The sequence below is a fragment of the Hemitrygon akajei genome, chromosome 10 (assembly GCF_048418815.1).
Source record: "Hemitrygon akajei chromosome 10, sHemAka1.3, whole genome shotgun sequence".
Classification (NCBI taxonomy): domain Eukaryota; kingdom Metazoa; phylum Chordata; class Chondrichthyes; order Myliobatiformes; family Dasyatidae; genus Hemitrygon; species Hemitrygon akajei.
This window is the reverse complement of record NC_133133.1, coordinates 114,686,071-114,703,827: the sequence shown is the minus strand read 5'-3', so window position 1 is coordinate 114,703,827 and position 17,757 is coordinate 114,686,071. Positions and strand designations below refer to the sequence as shown.

The 17,757-nt window shown below is 40.4% G+C and overlaps 1 protein-coding gene across 10 annotated transcripts in view; it reads right to left on the bottom strand.

Moving 5' to 3' along the window:
* The window catches only part of ppp1r12a (protein phosphatase 1, regulatory subunit 12A), a 238,327-nt gene that overhangs the window by 50,622 nt on the left and 169,948 nt on the right, over nucleotides 1-17,757 (bottom strand). For all 10 annotated transcript variants that reach the window (XM_073058779.1, XM_073058782.1, XM_073058781.1 and 7 more), the window contains 4 exons: nucleotides 14,912-15,097; nucleotides 13,055-13,217; nucleotides 9,060-9,184; nucleotides 5,742-5,801 (listed from right to left, as the gene is read on the bottom strand). In XM_073058779.1, coding sequence (XP_072914880.1) covers nucleotides 5,742-5,801; nucleotides 9,060-9,184; nucleotides 13,055-13,217; nucleotides 14,912-15,097 — 534 coding nt within the window. The remainder of the gene's footprint in view (nucleotides 1-5,741; nucleotides 5,802-9,059; nucleotides 9,185-13,054; nucleotides 13,218-14,911; nucleotides 15,098-17,757) is intronic.

The following is a 17,757-nucleotide window of genomic DNA, read 5'->3' as shown; positions in this document are numbered from 1 at the left end:
AAAAAATTCAATGAGCAGCAGTTCTATGGGCAAAAAGGTGTTTCCACTAGTGAGAGTCTTAAAATGAGAGGAAACGGTTACAAATTAAAAGGAGGCAATTTATAGCTGCAGTTGGTATGAATTCCAAAGACAAATGGATTAATTGAGGTTACTAAACTGTGAGCATGCAATGTTGGCACTGGAAACATGACAACACTTGGAGGCCACTCCAGCACATCTTTGGTTGTTGATGCAAATGATGCATCTCATTCTATGTTGCAATGTACATGTGACAAAACAACTTCTCAATATGAAATATGGGAATATGAAAAGCTGATAAAATTTAGAACAATTAGGGAATTGAGTATTATAGGAGAAACTGGCACACAAGAGAAGACATAGTCAAGGGTAGCACAGCCATGACTATATTATATAGTGGGGTAGGTTTCATGGACCAAATTGTCTATTCATGCTTTTTCCTTCAATTTTGTTCTTTCTAAAATCCAGGGGAAAAAAATGAAGTAATGAAAAATCAATTCCGTCAGAATTAAAATAAAGGAGCACACGAAATGCTGGAGGAACTCAGCAGGTCAAGCAGCATCTATAGAGGGGAATAAACAGTTGATGTTCCAGGCTGCGACCCATCATCAACTGAATATTCCCTTCCATAGATGTTGCCTGACCTGCTGACTTTCACCAATATTTTGTGAGAGTTGCTCTGGATTTCCAGAATCTACTGAATCTTTTGTGTTTAAAATAAAGGAATTCTTCAAGCCAAAGATTGTTTCAATTCAATTCATTCACAATTGCTCATTATTCAATCAACTTCAAACTTACACCAAGGAATGACTGCCCTTTTGGAAAGGGTCTGAAATCCTGTGTGCTTCAAATGGAGATCAAGCTAACTTTTGTTCAAAGAAAATGTGAATCAAAGACCACATTCAAAGTTATGAACATTTAAACATTATGACATTCACTGAGCAAGGACTCTAAATTCATCTCATGTGAGGGAAGGTCCCAATCTTGCACACTTAAATCTTCACAGCAAAAATAAAAATCATATCACATATTTACATCTCAATAGATTAGATAAAAGAAACGTAACTATGGGAAAATTGGGAACTGTGCACCCACTCACACTAGTTATTACTACTTGCCTACAGAAGTAAATGTCTAACTTCTCTTTAAATATTCTATTAAATTGTGGCATTGAATTTTTTTTTTTGTCGTTCAAGTTTCCTGTACTTGCTTGCATTTTTATATAATCACCTATATACGTACAATTGTTTAGTGAATTTTCCATCTAGAAGCTTCTTCATTTTCAGTAGCAGGTGTCAACCTACATAAATCAGGCCATTTTATATGTTAATTGTTATCACTGGAATTTTGTTATCTTCAGATTGAGTATGACATGAGCGCAAACACGAGGAAATCTGCAGATGCTGGAAAACATTCGAACAACACACACAAAATGCTGGTGGAACACAGCAGGCCAGGCAGCATCTATAGGGAGAAGCGCTGTCGACGTTTCGGGCCGAGACCCTTCGTCAGGACTAACCATGAGCGCAGCTGTTTTTTTGTTTGTTCTTGTATTTGTTCTCTCAATGCGCCTTCTTCTCGCTCTTCTATGCTCTTGTAACAAGTAATAAAATGATCATAAGTAATAAACTTTATGCCTCATTCTTAATGTCCAAACAACTTTTGGATTGCAAATGCATTAGGATCTAACAAGTCTTATGGCATTCAAGCCAGATGCAAGATATCGGTGGACTACCATGAAACTCCATGAAGGTGAAAAAGCCAGTTACTATATCTATTAAAGCAACACGTTTCAAACACATTTGTGATAATAAACCTGATTCTGACTACAAAAAATACTCAATCATAGAAATTTAAGAACACTAAGAAAAAGCCAAATAACTACTCAAACTGTTTATCCAATCTTGTTAGCTTCTTTGCTAAGGAATCAAATCACCAAATTAAACGATCTAGGTAAACCTGAGACTATGATATCATTAGAAATGTATTTCTAATGATATCATTAATGAACAATGATTAGCTTAAGGGCAAGGAATTCTAAGCCGTTATCGAGTACAATTATTTTGTTGAATTTTTCATGTTACAATATTTTAAGTTTAAACATTCCTCTATTTCTATAACATGTTAAGGAGCAGACCTTACATCTAAAATTACAAAATTCTGATGTGACAATTTAAATATGTAAAAGATTTAACTACAAACATGACAGGCAAAAGTGAAATGTTATATCCAAGCTATTTTCCATCAAACATGTTAAGAGTCACAAAACAATCTGAGCAATTATTATTTTCAAAATTTAATTTCTGAAAGACAATGCTTTTGTATTTTCTGCTGAACATCATCAGCACTCAGCCGATGATGGAATATGGGGCAACACTTGTTGGCTGCCCCCAGCACACCCTCAGGTGAACTGGTTGTTAATGCAAATGACACATTTCACTATGTTTCGATGTACAAATGACAAAGTTGAATCCTGAATATTCCAGCTAATAGCTGCTCATAAATTTAATTTGAACTGCAGATCGCAAAATCTCATGTGTATCAAAGAATCTGCATTACTAACGTGCAACTAGCTTTATGGTTGGAAGGTACCGTTGTCCATTGGTGGGCTACCAATACCAAATTTAGACTTTACTGCAAGATACATTTTGTGGCTGGGAGATTTAGAAATGCACTCATTCCCATGTCACAGAGCCACTCATTAAACTCTACGTCCATTCCCTTAGTTTAGAGATCAAATTCTTGTCCACCTGCCGAGAACCAGTGACTAATTCTCAAATGCAGCAATAATTCAAAATGAAACAAATGTTCCTGGATTTCTCACAAAGGGCATAACTGAACTGGAGGATGTGCCAAGATAGAGATGCACGTGACAGGATGCATGGATCAAGTGGAGGGCTGGAGTTTTTTTTTTTTTAATCCCCCCCCCCCCCCAGGGTGAAAATGGCTAGTACCAGGGGCGTAATTTTCCTGGAGGAAATATAGGAAGATATCAAAGAACACAGACAAAATGCCAGACGAACTCATCAGGTCAGACAGCATTTATGGAAAAGAATAAACAGTCAATGCTTCAGGCCAAGACTCTTCATCAAGGGGGCATTAGAGGTAGTTTATTGTTTTTTTTAAAAACACAAAGGGAGTGGTGGGTGTGTGGAAGGTGGCCAAGGGAGGTGGCGGTAAATACATTTGGGGCAAATACATTTAACTCTTGTATAGACACATAGATGAAAGAAAAAAAGGACTGTGTGAGGTGGGGTGGGAAAGAGATTCATCTTGATTAATAGGTCGGTACCACATTGTGGGCCAAAGGGAAGGCACTGTACTGCTACATGTTCATACAAATATGAAAACATCCAATCCTCTCACTTTGCCTTCACTCTGCATACTTCTTTTCAAAACTTGCTATACTCATTGCCTCAAGAACACTTGATATGGTCAAATAGATCACTGACATAGAATGTGAATTGATGGGGATTCAGTATCAATCCAGGAACACCCAGCAGCATCTCAAGTGGACAAGTCACTGTTAACTGTGGCTCTAACAGCAGGTCAGAAGCTTGGTATCCTACAACAAATGACTCACTTCCCAACACCCCAGAAAAAATGCAGTAGGATGGATGAGTTCAGTTCCAATGACTCTTAAAAGCTTGGTATCAAAATTAGTTGAAAGAGTGCAGAGAAAATTTACAAGGATGTTGAAGACCTGAGTAATAGGGGAAGGATGAAAAGGTTAGGACTTTATTCTCAGGAGCGTAGGAAAATGAGGAGTGATTTGATAGAGTACAAAATTAAGAGGTGCGCAGATATAATTAGATATAGCAGGCTTTTTCCACTGAGGTCTGGGTTAAGGGTAAAAGGTGAAATGTTTAAGGGGACATGAGGGGAATTTTCTTCACTCAGAGGATGGTGTGTGTGTGGAATGAGCTGCCAGAAGTTGTGGATGCCGGTTTGATTGCAACATTTAAGAGCAATTTGGTTAAGTACATAGATGGGAGAGGTATGGAGAGCTATGGATCAATGGGACTAGGCAGAGTAACAGCTTGGCACAGACTAGCTGAGCCAAAGGGCCTGTTTCTGAGCAGTAGTGTGCTATGTTCTAAAAGCTGAAATGCACAGCAACGTAAAAAGCTACAGAGAGTAGTGGGCTCAGCCCAGGACACCATGGGCATATTCCTCCCCATCAGTGGTAGTGCTTCAAAGTATCAACATCTACAAAGTAAATATCCCAACCCATCACTTGGGCTACGCCATCTTTTCCACAACAACCATAGTGTAGCAGGTATTCAATTTCAACCATTCAGTTTCTGAACTGGCAAAACGTTAATCACTATGGTTTAACAGCACTTTGGCAATGTTGTAGTAAAATGGACTTTTGTTTTTCATTGTTCGAATTGTGTTCTTTCTTCTAAAAGTGGTATAGAATTTGTTAACACAAGAGATTCTGCAGATCCTGGAAATTCAGAGTAACTCACGCAAAATGCTGGAGGAAATCAATAGGTCTGGCAGCATCTATGGAGATGATTAAACCATTGACGGTTCAGACCAAGACCCTTCACCAGAACTGGAAAGGAAGAGGGAAGAATCCAGTATAAGATGGGGGTAGAGAGGAGTAAAATCTGGAAGGTGATAGGTGAAGTTGTTGTGGGGGTGGGAGTTGGGGGGATAAAAGGAGAAGCTGGGAGGTGATAGATCAAAGAGATGACACCTAAAGGAGGAATCTGATAGGAGGAGAGCAAAACATGGAAGAAAGGGAAAGATGGAGGTGATAGGCAGGTGAAGAGAAGATAAGGGGTACAGGGAAGTCAGAGAAAGCCCCTCTGGTGCCCCTCCTCCTTTTCTTTCTCCCATGGTGATGAAGGATATCAGACTCAAACATTGAGTCTTTATTCCACTCCATAGATGCTGCCTGACCAGCTGAGTTTCTCCTACATATTGTGTCACCCTGTATAATTTATTCACATTTTTCTTGTGAACACTGCTTACATGATATTATGTATCTATGATGCTGCTAAAATAAGAATGTCATTGCACCTGTTCAGACAGGTACTTGTACGCATGACAATAAACACTTGACACCTGAGGGCATAGCTGTACTGGAGGTTGAAGGGTTAAATATTCAGAATGGTAATGGAGTAACCATTAATACTTCAGGCTTGCAGTCATTGTTTATCCTGGAGGAGGAGGAGAATTTCTTTCAAATAAGCAAACCATGAAACTTGCAATGTGGCCCTCCAGTTTGATTTAACATTTGTTTTGGATAAAACAAAAACAATGGATCTGCCAATGTTTTACACACCATGTCAATGACTGTAATGATGAACATTCTTTCTAAATGTTTCTCCACGCTGAATCCAAGAACCTATCTGTAATGATACATTTTCTGAACTGGTATCATATACTGCCCAAATATGTACATTTTTAGAGCAGGTATGTCATTATATGGGATAGGAACTACTGCAATAAATCCATTTGAAGGGTAATAACACCACAAACACAGATTCCACTTTACGTCACAAAGTGCAAAAGACAGAAACAACTCCCTTCATTTGAAAGAAAGTTTAATTAATCATGAAAGATTACGACTACTTCTGCTTCAGACACATAGTAAACACAGACAGAAGTGAATGCACATGGGTTATACTGCAAGAAGCTTTTACTGGGATGTTTCTTTCACTGTTCCAATCAAAACATTTCATGTCCACTGCTTGGATAAAGAAAGTTACCTGGCACTTCTTATTTATTCCTTCTGTATCTGACTGCTCTTCTTGTTCATTCTCATCGCTCTATAAACAAAGCATGAAATGTTAGGATAAATGGAATGAAAACACTTAAGTATTTCAATCACAAACAAGAGAAAATCTGCAGATGCTGGAAATCCAAGCTACACACACAAAATGCTGGATGAACTCAGCAGGCTAGGCAGCACCTATGGAAGAGTAGAGTTGATGTTTTGGGCCAAGACCCTTCAGCAGGACTGGAGAAAAAAAGATGAGGGGTAGAGTTAAAAGGTGTGGATGGAGAGGGGAAGGGAGAAACACAAGGTGATAGGTGAAACTGGGAGGGAGAGTGGTAAACAGCTGGGAAGTTGATTGATGAAAGAGATACAGGGCTGCAGAAGGAGAAGTCTGATAGGAGAGATCAGAAGGCCAATGTAGAAAGAAAAGGAGGAACACCAGAGGGAGGGGATAGGTAGGCAAGGAAATAGGTGAGGGACATAAAATGGGGAATGGTGAAGGGGGGAAACGGCCATTGCCGGAAGTTCAAGAAATTGATGTTCCCCCATCAGATTGGAGGCTACCCAGACAGAATATAAGGTGTTGCTCCTCCAGCCTGAGTGTGGCCACATCACAACAGTGGAGGCTATGGATAGACATATCTGAATGGGAGTGGGTAGTGGAATTAAAATGAATGGGCACTGGGAGATCCCGCTTTTTCTTATGGATGGAGCGTAGGTGCTCAGCGAAGCAGTCTCGCAATCTACATCTGGTCTCACCAATATACAGGAGATCACACCGGGAGCAGCAGACACAGTAAATGACCCCAACAGACTCACAGGTGAAGTGTCGCCTCACCTGGAAGTACAGTTTGGAGCCCTGAATGGTAGTGTGGGTGAAATACCAGGAGGGAGATCAGTGGGGAGGGGCAAATAGACCAGAGAGTGTGGTTAAGAAACAATCCCTGTGCAAAGCAGAAGGAGGGGGGGGGGGGAAGAGGCTGAGGGAGAAAGATGCCCTCACCTATCACCTCACCATCCTTCTTGTCCAGCACATAATTCTCCGCAACTTCTGCCATCTCCAACGGGATCCCACCACCAAACACATCTTCCATCTCCCCCACTTTCTGCAGGGATCGCTCACTACATGACGCCCTTGTCCCTTCATCCCTTCCCGCTGATCTCCCTCCTGGCACTTATCCTTGAAAGTGGAACAACAGCTACACCTGCTGCTACACCACCTTCCTCATGACTATTCAGGGCCCCAAACATTCCTTCCAGCTGAGGTGCCACTTCACTTATTAGGGTCATCTACCGTGTCTGGTGCTCCTGGTGTGGCGTCCTGTATATCGGTGAGACCTGATTTAGGTTGGGAGACCGCTTCATCGTGTCTGCCAGAAAAACCAGGATCTCCCAGTGGCCACTCATTTTAATTCTACTACTTATTCCCATTCCAATATGTCTATCCATGGCCTCCTCCACTGTCATGACGAGGCTACTCTCAGGTTGGAGAAACAACACCTTATATTCCATCTGGCTAGCCTCCAACCTGATGGCATGAACGTTGATTTCTCAAACTTCCGGTAATGGCCCCTACACCCCCTCTCCCACCATTCCCCATCTCCTTTTCCGTCTCTCACATTATCTCCTTGCCTGACCATGCCTCCCTCTTTTTCTTTCTTCTATGGCCTTCTGTCCTCTATTAGATTCCCCCTTCTGCAGCCCTGCATCTCCTTCACCAATCAACTTTCCAGCTCTTTATTTCTCCCCTCCACCTCCTGGTTTCACCCACTGCTTTGTGCTTTCTCCCTCTCCTCCCCTCCCCCCACCTTTTTTCCTCCAGTCCTGCTGACGGGTCTTGGCCCAGAATGTCTACTGTACTCTTTTCCACAGACGTTACCCAGCTTGCTGATTCCCTCCAGCATTTTGTGTGTGTTACATGTAAGTATTTACTGGCAGTCCAGTGCTGCTGATGATCGTAATCAGACCACAGAATGAAACACCAAAGCAGAACTGTCCTAATTTGCACAACTTAAAACTTAAAATTAAGCATTTGTAATGATACGGTTAAGCTGTTCGATTCAATTCATTCAAAATCCAATTTTAAAGTAATTAAAAGATGCAACTGCCTTGTTATTCTCTTCCCAAAGTCATTCACTTTATCTCCATGGTGGATTTATACAATGTGAATTAAATCCCTCATGTAATTTCCCCATTGCTCTTTAAAAGATTTAAAGCCTTTCCTTCCTTTCCCCCGACTACAGTTCCTGGTGAAGATGCACCTCATCTCAGTAAGGGAAACATGAAATTGTCAAAATGTCACAAAAGACCATGAATGGGAAATAATCTGCTGCTCCTACCAGCCTGCTCCATATGGGACTCTAGGCTCACCAATGAAGCGAACCCCTTACATGCCTCATCAAATTCAAGAGAACCAACTGATGTTCAATCCTGTGAATTAACATTTCCTTTATACTAGAAATAGATGATTAAACAGTCATGTTCATCTGAAACATGGATCAAAAACAACAGATGACACAAAATTATGAAGATACTATGTTCTGTACAGCTGATAACATTTCAAAAATGTTACTGCAATTTACAGCACAGGAAGTTCACCCCAGTTCTTAAATGCCATCACCGACGATGAGCAGTGGGAAGAGCCTAATGCACACACTTGGCTACACCTGTTTAACTCATTAACTCACAGCACAGTATTAATAGTGTCTTAGTATTAATAATCCTCTTCTGCCCTCTTAAGTAGCAGATTTATTAAAAAACATCTCTTCAATTGCAGGGATTAAGAAAAAATGGTTCCTCAGCAACACAAGATCACAAGATCTTCATTAAGAAAATGGTACATATTTTTGCAAAGCATAACAATCAAAATGTGAAATATCATTGAAGAAGTGGCTTTTCAGTTCAGAATGCCCTTTGAAGAAAAATTCTTGAGCATTTCAAGGAGTCATCAGGGGAAATGTGGCATGGTAATGAAGTGCAACACAACCCAAGTTAATTTCTGCCACAGTCTACAAGGAGTTTGCACGTTCTCCCCATGGCCAAGTGAATTACCACTGGTTTTGCTCCCACATTCCAAAGACATATGGGTTAGTCGATTAATTGTGTAATTGGGCAGCAGGGGCTAATTGGGCCAAAAGGACCAGTTACCATGCTGCACCTCCAAGTAAGTAATTTGTACTTGGATCCAAAGAGCTCAAATATACACTGTGGCTGTTAAAGGAATTGCAAAGGATGGTTCCCAGGTTTTACCAACATGACTGAGTTTAAGTCCTGACACATTTAACAGTGGTTAGGGTATCACACTCACATCCTGGGTCCAATAAGAAACCCCTGTGGATCTCCGCTTTTCCCTCGGTCGCCGTCGCTCTCTTACTGATGGTTTATTTTGCGACTTATCATCCAATTTCTCCTCACCATCTCTCTCATCTGTTCCTGCACAAATTAAGAAAGATAAAATTTGTTCAGATCAAAAAAAAATACAGGAAATCTGAATTAACCATCAGACTTTGCTGATGCAACAATCATAGAAAACACAAGAGGTCACTTGGGTAGAGTCTGTGCTGTTACCAGAACATAATGGAGAACTACAGCAGAGGAACAGGCCATTCCGCCTTTCTGGTCATTGCCAAACTATTTTTTTGGCTTAGTGCCATCAACCTAAATCCGGACCATAGACTTCCATACCCCTCCCATCCATGTACTCACCCAAACTTCTCTTAAATGAAGTTCAGACAACTTCTACTTTTGCAGCTGCAGGATTTTAAATGAATCCGAAGAGCTAAATAATTTCACGGTATCATGCTTTTTTTGAAGAATGGACATATATCAAATTGACCCATCTAAACAAAGTTGTCATTATGTACAATAAGGCTTTAATTTTATAAAACTTGATTACAAATTGGTACATTTTAAATGAAATTATTCAAATCCTTGACATGAATCATGGAAAGTTGAGGTTCAGTGTATCATCTATACCAATTTAATTGATTGCAGATGGAGGAAGAATTTTGCATCAGTCTTTCCTGTGGAAGACACCAGCTGGAAATTGTCAGAAATTTGAGAGTGCCAGGGGGCAGAATTGAGTGAAATTCCTATTACTAAGGAGAAAGCGTTTTGGATACTGAAAGGTCTAAAGGTAGATGAGTCACCTGGACCAGATGGACTACATCCCAGGGTTTTGAAAGAAATGCCTGAAGAAATTGTGGAGGCATTAGTAATGATCTTTCACAAATCATGAGATTCTGGAATGGTTCCAGTGGACTGGAAATTATAAACATTACTCCACTCTTTGAGGGAGGCAAAAGGCAGCAAATTATAGGCCAGTTCATCTGACTGCAGTAGTTAGGAAGATTTTGGAGATCATTATTAAGGATGAAGTTTCAGGGTACTTCAAGGCACATGCTCCTATATCTTATGGGTGGGCTGGGGAGGGGTGGAGCAAGCAATAACTGAACTATTGCAAAGTTACCCGATTTAAACAGGTCCTGCAGCAGGGCAATTTGGGTAAGACCACAAGAAATAAGAGCAGAATTAGGCCATTTGTCCCTTCAAGTCTGCTCTGCCATTCCATGGCTGATTTATTATCCCTCCCTGCCAGTCTCCTGCCTTCTCCCCATAACCTTTGACACCCTGATTAATCAAGAACCTATCCAACCCCTGGTTTAAATATATCCAATCACTTCACCTCCACAGTTGTCCGTCGCAATGAACTTCTCAGATTCACCACCCTGTGGCTGAAGAAATTCCTCCTTATCTCTGCTCTAACAGGGTGTGCTTGGATTCTGAGGATGTGCCATCTGCTCCTAGAATGTCCTGCTATTGGAAACATCCTTTGTCCATTCCATCAAGGTCTTTCAATATTAGATTATAACTATTTGTATTATAATAAAACAAGTAGTACAAAGATGTGAAACAGCAGTAATAAAAGAGAAAAAGTGACCAGTACAGGACGAGAGTGTGTCTGTCAGATGGGGAGTGGTAGTGGGTGGGTGGGTGGGGGGGGGGGGGGAGAGGAAGAACTTCATTCCCTCTTAATGTCTGAGATGGCCAGTCCCTTTTTCTGAGACTGTGAACACCACTGCAAGGGTTAAAAAAAATGTCATACTTTTGCCACACTCACTCTACCTTATGTAGTGAGACCAGACCTGTACCAATGTCACAAATGGAGTTCCACCAAACAAAGCACCACACATAACACCATGATATTCAAAGGAAAGGGAACACAACACTTGCTTTCCTGTGCTTTATCTCTATATTTGAATTTAATCATTCTGGTCAGTATGTCAGAATGCAAAGCTAAGGTCAAGGCACAGCTAAAAGTCTACTCCTCCTTGTGGACACCTCACAAGTGCAAAGATCAGTCCGTCCACTCCACTCCAAGTCCTCAAGTGATGTAATTGTGCTCAACTCTACACAAGTCCTCTGGTGGGAAGACAAAAACGTCGCTTAAGATACTGGAGTGCCTTGCGATAAAAGCAATAGTGAATTCCATGCTGGTTTGGAGATGCTGAATGATCTCTAGAAACCAACATGTAAAAACTTACTTTCTGACTGACACAAAGATGCAGCCAGGAATGGTGAAAAGATTCTGTTAATATAAAGAGCAACTAAGTGAAACTACCCTTCTAAATCAGTAAAATCAGAGCCAAAGATAATCTCTTTCAATAGGTAAAACAATGGCAGCTTCAGTTGGGCAGACCAACGCACAAGTGCAATTACAGTGGAAGTATTGCAGTGCCTCTACTTTCTTAGAAGTTTGCAGATTCAGCTTGTCATCTAAAACTTTGACAAGCTTCTGTAGATGCACAGTGGAGAGTATCCTGACAGGTTTCATCACTGTATGGAAACACCAATGCACAGGAACGGAAAAAGCCTACAAAAAGTGGTGGATACAACCTACTCCATCACAGGAAAATCTCACCCCATCACTGATCACACCTACAACCTTTGCTGCCACAAGAAAGCAGCATCCATCTTCAGGATCCCCACCAAACAGGCCATGCCCCCTGCTACCATCATGTAGGAGGTGCAGGAGCCTCAGGTCCCACACCACCAGGTTCTGGAACAGTTACAACCCTTCAACCATCAGGTTCCTTCACTCACCTCAACACTGAACTGTTCCACAACCAATCGAACTGCTTTCAAGGACTCTACAACACAGGTTCTCATTATTATATATTACTTATTTATCATTATTTATTTTATATTTGGAAGTTTATCTTCTTTTGTACATTGGTTGTTTATCTTGGTAGTGTGTGTGTTTTTTTCCATTGATACGTGTGTAGAGTATTTCTTTGCATCTACTGTAAATGCCAGCAAGAAAATTAATCCCAGAGTAGTATATGGTGACATATATGCACTCTGATAGTAAACTTACTTTGAACTTTGATCCATTTGAGATCTTAGAAGGATAATTTCTGCATATCAGCCTCAAATCATACAGCAGATTAACCAGAACCTTAGTAGATGAACGAGGACGGACCAAAGGATGGGAAGGGTGCCTGACCCAAGATCTCAAGGTGAGGAGAAACCACTACTCTGGATGGAGATAATCTAAAGGGTAATTTTCAACTTTGAAACATCAATGTCCAGAGGTGAAGTCACGAAACAATTGTTTAACAAAAGAAAATGGAAAATTTCTATTAAAAGATCTTGTGAATACTTGAATTCCAGTGGAATTTGATAATCTTGTGTTGGCCTCAACATCTAATTCATAATTCATCTAATTGACTCTTCACCTCACCATCTACCTCATTATGACCTTGCATGTTGTCTACCTGCACTACACTTTCTCTATACTATAACACTTTATTCTGGATTCAGTTATTGTTTTCCTTTGCTGTAATGAGATGATCTGTACAAACAGTATGCTAGGTGAGTTTTTCCCCCACTGTGATAACAAACCAATTTACCAATTAACTTAAACAACAGACATCTTAAACTTACTTCCGTTAAACACAGAATACTACAGTGCAGTACAGGCCTTTTGGCCCACCATGTTGTGCCAACATTTTAACCAACTCCAAGGACAAACATAGCCCTCCATTTTTCTGTTATCTATGTTAAATTAAATTAATTTACTTAAATACTGCAAGTGTAAGGGATATGTAAAAACTTTATGCATGACAAATTTAATAGGAGACAAGGCACCACTTGCATCTTTGGCTTCTGTCAAAGTTATCAGGGCTACCAAGGAAATGGAAATTTTGGTTTTGATGCATTCGTTAAGTGGAACAAACGCATGATCACAGACTCACACTTAACTCTTACCAACAGACAATGCATAAAGAAATGCATGATTACCTTTATCCGCTTCTCCAGAACTTCGAGAGTAAGTTGAATAAGCAGATGTAATGCCTATTAGACTATTGGGTCGACTTAGTTGGGAGGAAACGTATGAACTATTTAGGGCAGAGACAGTGGCAGTTGTGGATGACGTGGTGCTTGGTTTGACGCGTTGATAATGCTTCAGAAAAAAAATTAGAAATTTAAAAGTAAGACTGAGAAAGATGTTATACAGTGTTTAAAAGCTAGTATCATACACTGTTAATTTCAAAATGTTTCCCTTTTAATATTTCTGAAACATTACCCACCTTTTTATATTTTTATATAAAGGATTTTTATATTCAAATTATCATATACAGTAACCATTTAGCATCATCTTTTGCCTTCATGAACACCATATGTTTATCATGCACATTGCAGATGGATGCTGTTCAAGGGGATCTGATCTTACAACCCTCTCTTAGCATTAGGAGCATCATTACTGTATTGAGTTAAAAGTGAAAGCAACTACAGATGTCCTGAAAACAAGTGGTAATGAAGTACATAACCGGATTGTAATGTTAAAACGAAAACTACACAGGTCAGCATTACCATCAATGATGATGACAGTGACTTATGTCAGAAGACTACTGATCAATTACATCCTTTAAAATTTTGAGACAAGCTCTTTGCGGAGAAAATAGTACACAGGTATATACTTGGAGTTTCTCTCTCTGGAGGCTTTATAGGGCATTGGTCAGACCACGTTTAGGGTACCGTGAGCAGATTTAGGCCCTATATCTGAGAAATAATCTGCAAGCATTGGAGATGGTCCAGAGAAGGTTCACAAGAATGATCTGAGAATGAAAAAGTTAACAAGCAAGGAGTATTTGATGGCTCTGGGCTTATACTCACTGGAGTTTAGAAGAATTGGTTGTGGGGGTGGGGGGGGGGGATCTCACAGAATATTAAGAGGCCTGGATAGAATGGACGTGGAGAGGATGTTTCCTATCATGGAGGAGTCTAGGATCTCAGGGGACAATGGCATCCCTTTGGAACAGAAGAGGAAGAATGTCCTTAGCCAGAGGTTGGGGAACCTATGAATATTTCAAGAGGAGGTTGTTAGGTTCTTGATTAGTAAGGGCGTCAAAGGTTACGGGGAGAAGGCAGGAGTAGGGGTTTAATAAATCAGCCATGATGGTAGGGCAGACTCGATGGACTTAATGGCCTAATTCTGCTCTTATGTCTTATACTCTCTCTGCCTGGGGAGGTGCTACTCAGTCAGGCATCATTGTGACCTCTGCAGTTCAGAGCAAGGCTGCCAAACATTCCTCAAAAGCATTCAAAAACAGTTCAAGCCAACATAATGTGGAGTGTTCTCACTTATTCTGAATGGCATTGTAAGGGGTGACAAATACTCAGCATGGCAGCATTCCAAATGTGGATACACACTTGTGTGTATAAATATAAGCTGTGTCAAAGGCATTCCAACTGTGAAATGATTCTGCTTCGAGGTGTTCGTTAAAATAACAGACAAAAAGTAACTGGTCAATGGAAACCAAGTCAAGGATTATGCCCAATACTCAGAAGATAAAACCTGATTAAGTGACTGGAATCTCAATTAGAAACCGAGCACACAAATGGTAATGAAGGAAACAATTCAAAAAGAGAACATTTCAGCTGAGATTCAGATTGCACCAGAACGCTACTTATGTTACACAGAGCTGGATGCAGAAATCTAGAAAGACCAATCTACAAAAATAAGTCAAGCATAATTGCCACAGTGAATGAAGAATTTGTAGTGAAAGTTTATTTAGCATGAATAATAAAAACAATTGCTTTAAAATATTATATTTAATGACTGAGAATTCATGCCATTTTCTTGAGACCAAATACCTCTTCAGCATTTCTGTTAAGCTTTTGCTTCTCATAATCTTGAGCTTCAGACTGATTTTTGTCCTCTTGCTTTTCTCGGTCTTGCTTTTCTTTCTCCTCCTTCTCCTCTTGTTCTCGAGTTCGACGGTCAACACGACTCCTTCCAATTGTTTTCTCAGCTTCTTGCAAGTCTGTTAGTGTTACACCCTGCAAGACAGTTTTGCCCAATACTCAGTCTTAGAATACTGCTTGCCTGGACTTAATACAGGAACCCAAATCTAAGAGCAAGTCCTTTCATCTACCTCTGCAATCATTCAGATGGCTATACTTTTACTGTAAACACAAGAGATTCTGCAGATACTGGAGACCCAGAGAAACGTAGGTCAGGCAGTTATCTATGTAAAGGAATAAAGAGTTGACGTTTCAGGCCAAGACCCTTCATCAGGACTGGAAAAGAAGAGGCAGAAGCTAGGATAAGAAGGTGGGGGAAAGGGGAAGTAGTACAAGTTGGCAGGTGATCAATTAGAGCAAGTGAGGGAGAAGGTGCATGAGTGTGGAAGGATAATGAAGTACAAAGTTGAGAGGAACAGATGGAAAAGGTAAAGGGCTGAAGGAGAAATCTGATAGGAGAGTTCAGTGGACCACAGAAGAAAGAAGTAGGGACAGAGGAATAATCATATGAGAAAAGAAGGGGGAGGCAGAATGGGTAATGGAAAAGTGTGGGGGGGGTGTTGAATTAAAGAAGTGTTCTGACCAATGGACTTCACGCAAAGTGTACAGTTGAGTCCACGTGATCCACTGAAAGCACAACATCACTGTAGGTACTCATTTGTTTGTGCCCCAGATCCCATTTCATTCACGTGCTAATTATCTGGATGCTGAATAGGGAAAATATACCGTTAGATCTTTTTTTAAACACTGGATGGCGTTCTGCATCTCACTGAAGCAGCAACATTATTAATTTCAGTGCATACTAGGATAAAGGACTTAAAAGGTAACTGGCATTATGTCGGGGGCATCACATAGCTAGAGGCTAGCATAACACTATTACAGAGCCAGCGACTTGGGTTCAATTCCTGCCACTGCTGTAAGGAGTTTGTATGTTCTCCCCATGACCACATGTGCTTCCTCCGGGTACTCCAGTTTCCCCTCTCATTCCCACAAAGACAGGAGGGCTAGTAGGCACATTGGTCACATGGGTGTAATTGGGCAGTGAGGCTGATTGGACTAGAGGGGCCCGTTACTGTGCTGTATCTCTAAATATATACAAATGTATCAACTACTTAAGCTTCAAGACTTGGTGAAATTAAGCAGACTCTGCACCTTGTACTGAGGGCCTATTCTCAAGCTTGTGACATGAATGACAGCATCAGATTGATAAAGCAATAAGAAAGATTAAGTGGAAACCAGCAAAAACACAAAATACAAAATCCATGATATAACGAACTGACACAAAAACCTTAAATCAATTTGGTGTATTACAGAGGCCCTGGACAGGATTCAACACAAAATCAATTGAACACAGCTTGGCATGATGAGGTAGTGCAATAACCATGGGTGGGATGACAGTTGATATGATCCAAGTCCCAAGCAGGATTCAGGAAGATATGATAGCTTTATAAACAGCATATGTTTCAGTGATAGAGGAGCCTTTGAGGATGTAGTGAAATGATGTTGAAGCAAAACCTTGAAAGGAAAATATTCAGGGAGAATGAAGAATGAAGTTTCACAGATATATTGGGCTTTGGAATTCAATTTGGGAGTCTACATCAAAACCCACAATTAAATTGAATTAGTAAAGTGGAACTACACAGAAGAAAACACTTGCTATCAATGGCTAAGTTTAAGGTGACAGGAGAATGTATAAGGGGGATGACAAGAGATTTTTTTGCACCCACACTGCCAGGGTGGTGGTCGAGGCAGATACATTAAGGACATTAAAGAGGCTCTTAAAGAGGCACATGGATTAAAAAAAATATGGAAGGCAATGTGAGAAGGAAGGGTGAAATTCACCTTAGAATAGATTAAAAGGCCAGAACATCATGGGCTGAACGGCCTGTATGTTGAACAACCTTGTAACCTGAACAAGAACAGAAATTGCTGTACTTAGCAGGCATTGCAACAATTAGGTAGCGATGAAAAGGTAATGTTTCCTGATTAGAGCTAATAAATATTATTAGGAGCTTGAGTAGGTCATTCAGCCCATCAAGTCTGCTGTCAGTAATTCAAGATCTTGTGTGATCTTCCAACTCAGCTCTATTTCATGTACCAAATGTGTAATGAACCAGATTTGATAAGGGAACTCGAGGTAAAGGAGCCATTAGGAGGTAGTGACCATAATATGATGAGTTTTAATCTACAATTTGAGAGGGAGAAGGGAAAATCAGAAGTGTCAGTATTACAATTGAACAAAGGGGACTATGGAGCCATGAGGGAGGAACTAGCCAAAGTTCACTGGAAGGACACCTTAGCAGGGTTGACAGTGAAACAACAATGGCAGGCATTTCTGGGAATAATTCAGAAGGTGCAGGATCAGTTCATTCCAAAGAGGAAGAAAGGTTCTAAGGGGTGTAGGAGGCAACCGTGGCTGATAAGAGAAGTCAAGAACAGTATAAAAATAAAAGAGAAGTATAACATAGCAAAGGTGAGTGGGAAGCCAGGGGATTGGGAAACTTTAAAGAGCAACAGAAGATAACTAAAAAGGCAACATGGGGAGAAAAGATGAGGTACGAAGGTAAGCTAGCCAAGAATATAAAGGAGGATAGTAAAAGCTTCTTTAGGTATGTGAAAAGGAAAAAATAAAAGACCAAAGTTGGGCCCTTGAAGACAGAAACAGGTGAATTTATTATGGGGAACAAGGAAATGGC